General features: G+C 38.7%; 1 protein-coding gene across 1 annotated transcript; it reads right to left on the bottom strand.

The window, feature by feature from the left end:
- LOC124248762 (protein NipSnap homolog 3A-like) lies at nucleotides 1-9,498 on the bottom strand. The gene is made up of 6 exons (XM_046679219.1): nucleotides 9,248-9,498; nucleotides 8,048-8,258; nucleotides 6,081-6,239; nucleotides 4,313-4,462; nucleotides 950-1,036; nucleotides 1-858 (listed from the first exon to the last, which is right to left on the bottom strand). Exons 1-6 carry the CDS (start codon nucleotides 9,305-9,307, stop codon nucleotides 782-784), a joined length of 744 nt encoding a protein of 247 aa, XP_046535175.1. The 5' UTR covers nucleotides 9,308-9,498; the 3' UTR covers nucleotides 1-781.
- Nucleotides 9,499-10,654: the final 1,156 nt, after the last annotated feature.

Below are 10,654 nucleotides of genomic sequence, written 5' to 3'. Positions count from 1 at the left end.
ATGGATATGTAGGCTTTTATTAGAGCAAACATTTCCACAAACATAAAGATTTCTCCAAAACAGATAGATGCCCCAAGTATAAGACAGTTAAATAGTGATCCAAAATGGACAAAAATTAACTATAAATAAACACATTTCAGCATATAAAACAGGTCTTCTGAAGTTTTTTTTAACACTGAGACCCAATTACATCATTTTCCACATTAGAGTTACTAATAATTAATGCAAAAATATAATCAATACAGATGACACAGGTGACACTGTATTTTCCCAAAATAAAGAAATATATTTGATCTAATATTCTTTGAATCTCATTTGGTATCAAAAAATAAACTTTACTGGGCAAAAAATTTTTTTAAACCTCAGAAAAAATAGACATGATCATGATGAAAAGATAGATATTGAATATAAATAATTTTAAAATATTGTCAGGCACAGAAATGTAAAACCATAATTTGAATATAAGAAAGTGCTATAAAACAAAGGGTTGTCAAAATAGAGAATAACAGATATTCTGAAACAAATGAAAAGCCAAAATCATGAAGTAGTGGCATCTATTTCTAATGTATAATAGATACTAAAACACCATGGGGAAAATGAACAGAACTAGTTCCTGAGGTGGTAGTGACAAAGGACAGAGATGACTTTAAAAATGCAGAGACACAGCGATTAACTTACCACCTCCTTCAAATAAAAGTGAGAATCTCTTGGGAGAATTTAAGCACTTTCAGCAGACACATCTTACGGCAGTTAATGTAGTACTTCGTATTTCAGTGGAAAACTATTTCAATGGTGAAAATGATGCAGGAATCAGAAGCATATTTTGTTGAGACACTAGGTAATTGACACTTTCCCGAACTGGAAAAAATATTTCATAAGAAGGCATATAAAGTTATTGACTGAATCAAATTTGTTCTAAGAATAATTCATGCCTAGTGAAATAGCTTACCTGCCGCCACAACTCTGGGATCCTCATGAGACTCATGTCTCCCAGCTGCACGACTATCTGCACTTTCATTCCACCAAAGAACGTGAACTGCAGAAATAAACCAGAAATAGGATCTGAGATTATGGCATTATTTCAAATAAGAGATACAGGAAAATCAGAATGTTGTCTTATTCTTTAAATAAGAATAGTGAGTATCAAAAAGGTAAAACTAAGTGTATTCGTGATAAGATTTCAGAGGGGTCAGAGATTTGGGAGAGAAATTTATAAATAATCAAACTGGTTTTATAGATGGAACAACAGAAGGCTGGAGAGGGGGAGAAAGTAACACAGATAAAGACACAATAAGACTACATGCAGTTTTCATGACTTCCTAATACATTTTATTTTATTTAAAAACAGCAAGAAATCTGGATGATACAAAGAAGAAAATTAAAAGTAACATAATCTTAAACACCCTGAGAAAAACTCTACTAATATTTACTGTACTTCCTTTGAAAAATATGTGTAAAATCAAATTAGGGCGTTACTGTATATTATGCTTAGTATTAGATTTTAAAAAATGAACAATGAATATTTTCTACAGCAGTAACACTAATTTTTAATGGCTATGTGAATTCCTCCTTATGGATATAACAACACTTTATCACAACCTCTTACTGTTGATTATTTATACTATTCCAAATATTGCAATATTCTACAAATACTGAAATAAATGTTCTTGTATTTAATTATTTAAAAATTTTTAATAATTACAATGTCATACATATTAGCTGTTAAAATTTTGGAAAATGGAGATAAATAAAAAGAGAAAGCAGGAATCATTTCTAATCCTACCACTGTCAAATAAACACTTTTCTATTGTGGTGTACCTTTTCCATATGTATGTATGTATTTTTTTTTTTTCTAAAGATTTTATTCTTTTCCTTTTTCTCCCCAAAGCCCCCCGGTACATAGTTGTATATTCTTTGTTGTGGGTCCTTCTAGTTGTGGCATGTGGGACGCTGCCTCAGCGTGGTTTGATGAGCAGTGCCATGTCCGCGCCCAGGATTCGAACCAACGAAACACTGGACCGCCTGCAGCGGAGCGCGCAAACTTAACCACTCGGCCACGGGGCCAGCCCCTGTATGTATGTATTTTTATATGTTTACATATTTATATACACACAACATATAGTTTATACTTACATAAGATACACAATGTGTATGATGTATATGTCTATTTGTGTATTAGGAGTATATTATATACATAGTGTCACACCACATTGTATGCAATGTTTTCTCATTGTAAACAATGTTGACAGAAACTTTGTTAGAGCAGCACCTACATGTATAACAATAACAATGTTGACAACAACTACTACTGACTATTACTGACAATTCTTGGGTGCTTACTATGTGCCCAGCCTGGTTCTAAGGTAATTTGCACGTATTAACTCACTGAGTCTTCACAATAACTTTAGGTGGTAGGTTATTATCAGCATTTTACGGATGAGGAATGCAAGGCCCAGTGAAGTTAAGTAACTCACTCAAAGTCACAAAGTAAGTAAGTTGAGCTGGGATTCAAACCCAGGCAGTCTGGATCTGATTATTTCCTCAATATAAACTCCTAAAATTCAAATTGAGAGCACCAAAGAATGTATCTTAAATATACTTATATATGTAGAGTGTACATATACTGTCCTCCAGAAATGATGTAGTGATGTATACTCAGAATATTACTATTCTCCTCCTATGCTGAGAATGAATTTAAGATTAATAAGTATGTACACATTTTCAGTAGTTTTTTCTTATAAAAGCTAATATATGTTCATTATAGAAAATTAAAAGAGACTTAATAAACATTAACCTCATCATTCAAATTATCACTACATATTTTATACCCTTCCTGTACAACTGAGCACACCTATACATATTTCCTAGACTACTGGCAAAAACAATTTTAAAAAATTAAGGCTTTTTATTTATATTGCCAAATGTTGGGGGGAGAAGCCAATATGAATCCTACATAGTATAAGAGTACTATTTTTTCCCAACCTATCTAATACTATACTTATGTTTTTATCAGATGATAAAATGCATCTCATTATTGTTTTAATCTGCATCTTCTTTAATATATATTTAGTAGTCACCTATATGTCTACCTTTGCATAAGTTTTTGTTTTTCCTTTTGCTTTTGAATTTCATTTATGGTGTTTTGGGGTATGCAGACAGACTGATCTTTTTTATAATAACATCATCAATTGATTTTTTTCTTCATCATTTCTTCATTTGTTTTTTGGCTTGGAAATTTAGTTCTCATCCATATTATTAAATAAATTCACCCATATTTTATTTTAGTAATCCTATGACTTTTTATCTACACTGAAATCTATAATCTATTTGATTTTTATTTAGCGTATAGTGTGAGACAGACATCTAATAATTTTCACAACTTTTCTCCTCTTCATATATTTTCCAACTTGAAATATCTTTTTCAGTACAGTCTGATTATTTTCTTAGGATATATTAATAGAAGTTAAATTTCTGGGTAAGGATCAGAAGCTCAGCTTTGAATATGTTAGGTTTGAGATGTCCATTGGACATTCAAGGAGGGAAGTTTGGGAGGCAAATGGATATAGTGCGTCTTTCAAATATTTTATTAGCTATTCTTAGTCATTTATCCTTAAAGATAAACATATACACATTTTTTAGAGTTTGCCACAAAAAAATCTGAAATTCTGACTGCAATAACTTTCAACTTGAAGAGTAGAATGTCCCAAATAAGTGTTTCTTAGATAAATTAAAGTCTGTATACTTATCTGTCTGATGTGTATGTGAATGTTAGGAAGTCATTATTAATCATGCATATGCATTATTTCTAGCATATTTGGTATATATATGAATTACATAGTAAGACAAAGACCAAAACATTAACAGTATTATCTCTAAGTAGTGGGAAATGTTATTTTCCTCCCTTTGGGCATGTCCATCTTTTTAGTATTTGTAAAAATACATACTACTTTTTCATTCAGAGACAATCTCTCCACCCCAAGTAACATTATTTTAGAAAATCAATAAAAGCCTACTTAGAAAAAAAAAGATGAAAAAAACAGATACTTTCTTGAGGCTCCTGCAGTATTTTATCATTTTGATGTATTATGGAAAATAGTTCAGTATTCGAAAAAGACTTCATAAGGTGTGAACATTCTAAATAAATAAGATGTAAAACAGGTTTTTTCAACCCTTAAAATTAGAAAAACCCTAGAAATTTGGTACTAAAAATTAAAATATATGCCATAATGAAAAAGAGAGACAAACTGACCCAAGGAACTTATTAGATCATCAATATACCGAACGATTTCATAGAAGAAATGGACAGCGGTACCTCTGTTGAGTGTGCCGTATTCTGTGTGGAAAACTCCAACTAGCTTTGAGTAGCCTCGATTGACATGGGCATTAACTGCCCTTTTAAATGGCTCACCCCACAGAGCTGGCCCACCTGGTTTCATCTGAAAAGTAGCCAGTTCATAGACTCCTAGAGGAGGGAGAAAAATAATTATTTTACAAAAGATATTCAAGAAATTTCTAATCAGGTTAGTGGAAAGCTAAAGTACAGATTTGGAGGATCATATGTATATACACATTTAGGAATTCTCTGCATTATTTTTCCTTGCTTTTATATTTAGAAAGTCCTTGTACAAATTTAAGGGTCAGATGTTAAGCTTATCATACAAAACAAAGATAAAGGAATCTATATTAAGCTATCATCTGAAATAATTTTTGTCTATAAAATTTGTCAATAAAACAAATATTGAGAATTTATAATAGGATCAGGATTTTTGAGCTGCCTGAGTCTACACTTTTAGGTAACAAATGAATAAGAAAAGTATTTTCTGACCTCCTATATTTTCCTCTTTCCAGTTTTGAGAGCAAGCACTTTTTTGTTTATATAATATCCCCCATAGGACTCTGTTTCTTTTTTTTCTTTTATTGATGTCATATTGGTTTATAAGATTGTGTAATTTCAGGTAAACATTATTATGTATCAGTTTCGGTATAGACTGCATCGTGCTCACCCCCAATAGTCTAGTTTTTTGTCCCTCACCATAGGACTCCATTTCTAACAGGAACAGTAAGCAAACAATGGACCTAAAGTGATGTCTGAGTTTTTTGGGGAAAAACAAAAGAAAACAAAACAACTGAGGGAGATGTATTTATTATTTCTAAATATCCAGGTAAACACTTGAAAAGCATTTTACCTTCTGGTCACAAGTGTGGGGCAGGTAGAAGGAAAGAAATTAGGCGACAAGTAGATTTGAGAAGTAAAAGGAAAAAAGTACAAAGTTACTAAAGCATTATGAACAACACAGAGGAAGAGAAACAAGATTCGACACTGTTCTAGAAGCCACTTCGTTCATTTAGATAGTGCTGAAGCTGAGGGGAGAGCTAGACGGATGAGGATCCAAATAAGACTTTTCAAATCTCTTGTAATCTAAGACACGCTACAAAGTTGAGATTATTGATGAAATAAAATAAAATTTAAATTAGTTTGTTTTTTTAAGATCTGATCTTTGTTTAAAACTAGGTTGAGGTAGGTATTTCCCTAGGTCCGCAAGAAAGTGAAATCAGCAAGAAGACAAAACGTTAGTAATTATTCTCAAACTGAGAAATAAGAAAGAGGAAAACAAAAAAGAAACTACAGCAATACAGCTTAGCAGTTTAATTCATTCTCCCAAACAGTCAGGCTTACCAGTGAAGACAGACTTAATGTTTTAAGGTTAACTGTAATTTGTGTAAAAAAAATACTAAACTAGGACAAAATTTCATACATTATCTTTCACCTACCTATGTATGTTTTTCCTGCTCCAAATCCCCAACCTCCCAACCTTTACTCCTCATGTCAGCTTTGTATTTTCATACCTAAACTTTAAGAGTGTTTCCAAAATGAAAAAATAAATTTCATTATACAATGCGCATTGTTTTAATGATGAGCAAAGAGCTCAAATTCATTTTTATCTCTATGATCACAATATATTTCTCTCTATAAAAAAGGATTATTTTATTTGTTTCCTACAGAACTTTAGTTTGTATAGTTTAAAATTTTTAGAATTTTCTCCACCAAAATTGAAAGTCGCTAAGAGGGAAGGACTTACCTTCTTTTGGAGGTTTTTCTAATTTGCTCCATGGCACCAGGTAAGCAATCTCAAACTCTTGTTTATCAATGAGAGCCAAACTTGGAATGAGAAACTGTTCTTGCCATTCCCTATCTTTGGCCAAGGCTTTCCGAACTTCAGTGCGATGAGCAAAATTATCTACGGGAAGAGAAGGAGTAAGAGAAATACAAACTTTGACTTAAAATCACCCATACCTTTTTGGGATTTCATTCAATTCAGCAAATGTTCATTGAGACCCCATAAGGACACTGTGTTATATCAGTGACATCTATCCTCAAGTTTCTCATGGTCTAAAACGGGAGTAGAAACATAAACAACTAATGCTAATGTCAGATAGGGGACTTTATAGGCTCTACCACTTGGTAGGTAGTTGTGTGACTTAGGTAAGTTATTGAATCTGCACCTGTTTCCTACTCTGTGAAATGGGGATAATGATATAGCACCTATCTCCAGGGTTGTTGTGAGGATGAAATGAATTAGTGCATGAAAGTAGCTTAGAGCAGTGTTTGGCACCTATTTAGTACTCAATATATATTAATTATTCTTATTATTTATAAGCATTTACTTATATTTATTTATAGGGTATAAGCATTTATTAACATATGGGCCTAGTACTATATTTACTGTCAGGGCCTCAAAAGAATCATGGCAAAGGGCCGGCCTGGTGGTGCAGCGATTAAGTTCGCATGTTTCACTTCTCAGTGGCCCGGGGTTCGCTGGTTGGGATCCTGGGTGCGGACATGGCACCGCTTGGCAAAAGTCATGCTGTGGTAGGCATCCCACGTATAAAACAGAGGAAGATGGGCATGGGTGTTAGCTCAGGGCCAGTCTTCCTCAGCAAAAAGAGGAAGATTGGCAGTAGTTAGCTCAGGGCTAATCTTCCTCAAAAGAAAAAAAAAGTCATTGTAAAAGAGTTTTCTATGGTTTATGCTGTGGGTAAGGAATAATATCTATCCTAACGCTTAAGTAAGTCATATCAGGACCTTACTAGTAATTTGTTTAATGGAACATGATTCAACTGGTGGCACATTACAGCATTAATTGTTTTTTAATGGGGTCTGTTCTATTGCAACAGCGAAAACCCCAAAACTATGGCCATGTTAAGTACAGAATGAGTACTTTTAATATTAAAGTATTCTATGCCTATTAGCTGTGGACACTGATGACCAAACAATAAATGAAATTATTGAAAGTTCTTTGGCTATCATCAAGTCCTGACGTGGACTTCACAAAGATCAGACACTGGAGCAACAAACATTCTGGGAATTCCTGTAGCCTGCTCTTCTTTGTCTACTAAGCCAGGGGCAGGTCAGCTTCAATGTGGGGAGAACTCTGATTCCTTTGATTTCACTCTCCTAGAGCAGCATGACAATGAATTCCCTGAAACCTTGGGGTGCACAAATGACACAAAAGTAGCTCCCGAAACATAAAAAATTATTAAATCTCAGAGTTGAGTGAGGCCTAGAACTTAACTAACATCCCCATCAACCTCCACTATCCTAAGGCCCCTATATGTTTGAATTGTTTCTATTAAAATCTTGATATCCAGCTGTAGCTTCAACAATTAGAAAAAATAATTCCACTTTCCTTTTATGATCTTAACCCACTTGGGTTCTTGCAATCACTGCTTTAAACTTTTCACAAATCTTTACAATAAAACATTTTACAACTTTTCTGAGAATTAAAGTCTAGTTCACAATTGTATGATTTGAAATATGAGATGCCACATTTTCCCATTTATGATAAGAAGGATTTGAACAAGGAGTGGTTAGAGATAAACCACTGGGAAGAGTAATCATTGAATTCTTTCATTTCTTTGTTTTGCTTTTTCAAAGGTTAATTTAACCTGTGTATATTTATAGGAATACAAATCCAAGCGCTAAGTGTCATATAACATTTAACAGAATGAAAATCAGTACTGAACACTTAAACTGGAAAAATCATACCATACTTCCAAATATGAAACACTTTATTCATTCTGCCTCCAAATTCTACACTCCAGAATCCAACCAACTCCGAGTGAGCTGTCCGAAGATGAACGTTTTTCTTAACCTTTTCCATATACTCATTCATCTTTGAAGGTTTAAGGCAATAAGTACGAAATTCATAGAACGTTCCATCGTATTGTCTGGGGCCCGTAGCAAAAGATGAACACATCTGAAGAAAGATAGGGCAAATTTAAATATTTTGGGAAGGTAGGGTTTATAATATTATGTTACAATCACTTCTGAATCCGGAAACATGGGACACTCATTAGACTCATAATCCATGTTTGTACCTCTGTGGTACAAAGAGGATTGCTAATCTCGAGTGAAAGCGCCATTAACGGGTCTTCTTTAGTCATCACCTGACAGTCTCTAAGTTAACCTCCTTCCTATCCTACCCCTTGAGAAAAGAGTACAAATCTAAACACCTAAAGGAAAAAGAATCTTTGGTTAGATTCACACAATAAGCTAGTAAGGCGGAATCACAAAAATTTCTGTACATTCCTCATCTAACGTTAAACGAGGTTGTTATCATATTTGCTGCGAGGTTCCTGACCCGCCCGGCTTGGGCGCCGAGCGCAGGAGACACCGGGCAGCTGGGCAGCTGCTCCACCGCCCGCACCCTGGCCTCCTCTTCAAGGTTCTCTGCAAAATGCTCGGGAGCTGCCTATTTCGTTGAAAGCCGGGAGGCCGGTTCTGCCGCCAGCGGCGGGTGGACGTTTTCTCCTGCTGCCTCCAGTCTGGAGGGGCCGGCTTGTCAAGCGACCAATCGATAGTTGAGCCCACACCAGGCGGCACAGGCCCCAGCGCGCCGAGCACAGGAGCGGGGCGGCAGGGAAGCCGGGGCCGGCGCTGCAGGGGTGTCCTCAGGGCCGCCTGGCACCTGGGCCAGAAACCCTCTGTCCACGGCTGTCTGCGAGCCGCCCGGGAGGCGACACTGGCAGCGGGTCTTCCCCCGTCGACTCCCTTCCAGCTCCCGCGCATCCCGGGGTCCCCGCCTCCCGGGTTCTGGGACTCGCGCTAGAACACCGGCGGCGGCACCGCGCTCGCAGGTTTGACGCGCCAGCCGGGTGGGCGCATGCGCGGGGCCGCGCGCTCCCGCAGACGCCCGCTCCGCCCCTCCCCCAAAACGCGGCCTGGGCGCGTCCCCGCCGCCGGTACCTGAGGCGCGAGCGTCCGCGCGGCCAGAACCCTGGTCAGGCAGCTTCGGAGGCCGAGCATGGCGCCGCTTCGAGCGCAGACTGCAGCCAGCCGGGACTCTCTCGGAGTAGCGTCGTCTTACGCCTTCCCGACTGGCGGAGAGCGGCGACCTTACCTCGGGTGACGCAGGCTCGGGGCGGGCCCGGCGGGGTCAGCTCCGTCCCAGCGCGGGGGAGGAGCGGCAAGACAGCCCAGTCCGCCAGGCGGGCCGGCGCGGTGCGGCGCGGCGCATGTGTTGGCGCGGAGCTTCGGGTGCCCTGGGTTTCCTCAGACGGTCTCACCCGGGACGTCCGAGGGGACGTTAGGATTGGCTGAAGGCTGAGGTCGCCCCGGACCTGCTTTCCGGGCCCGTTGCCTCATTTCCACGCGCAGTTGGGAACGACTCGTGAATGTGTGTGTGGACGCGGGTGTCTGTCCGTGAGGGGGAGGATGGATGCGCAGGTGTGATGCTTTGTGTTACGATGGTGGAGGGTTTTGTTGGGTATGATGCGCGTGTAGCTGCCGACCAGGGAGCCTCCACTGTTCTGCTCTAAGAGAATTCTCTCTCCCTGTCCGTGGTCTAAAGGTTAAGATGAGGGGCTCTCCCCGCCACCCCCAGGTGCGTTTCCGGTCAGGGAACCACAGCGCCCGCCTGGCTGTTGTCCGCCGGTGGCGGCTGCGTGTTGCTGCGATGCTGAGAGCTGTGGCAACGGTAGTTCAAATACCAGCAGGGTCACCCATGGCGGACAGGTCAGCGGAGCTTCCAGACTGAGGCAGACTAGGAGAAGGGCCTGGCCACCCACTTCCAAAAAATTGGGCATGAAAATGAAGCTTTGTTTGATAGAGCGCCAGAAGGTGAGAGGATGGCGCAGAAAGACCAGGCGGGGTTCCGCTGTGCTGTGCACAGGGTCGCTAGGTGCGTGAACCGATTGGAAGGCACTAACAGCGTCTCTCCCTATGGCCACCCCCAGCGTGACCTTGTTAGGCGCCTAAAAATGATTTAGATTGTGTTTCTCAGGAGCTCAGAGGATTGGGGGCACTGATCTAGATATGAAAAAGTCAAATTTAAACGTACTTAATTTGAGATCAGATCGTTTTGTAAGCCTTAAAAGCAAAACAGCTGACCTCTGATCTTGTCCTCCCCATCCCTGATTATTGGTCCCTAGAATAACTACTTTTGACATTTTTCAGCTGTTTCTTCTAATGTTTGTTTCCCTTTTTCTAAATTATAGGCATTTTCTAGTGTTTCTTGATATTTCCAGTTGTAGATAGTATCTGTTGCTTGGAAAACAAGGATTTAGGTCTCGTACATACCATTACCCTCAAATACACTTCCCTTCCCATATCTGATAATACTTACATTGATAATAGTTAATTGTTACATTATTA

The sequence above is a fragment of the Equus quagga genome, chromosome 1 (genome assembly GCF_021613505.1).
Source record: "Equus quagga isolate Etosha38 chromosome 1, UCLA_HA_Equagga_1.0, whole genome shotgun sequence".
Classification (NCBI taxonomy): Eukaryota; Metazoa; Chordata; class Mammalia; order Perissodactyla; family Equidae; genus Equus; species Equus quagga.
This window is presented reverse-complemented; position numbering and strand designations above follow the sequence as displayed.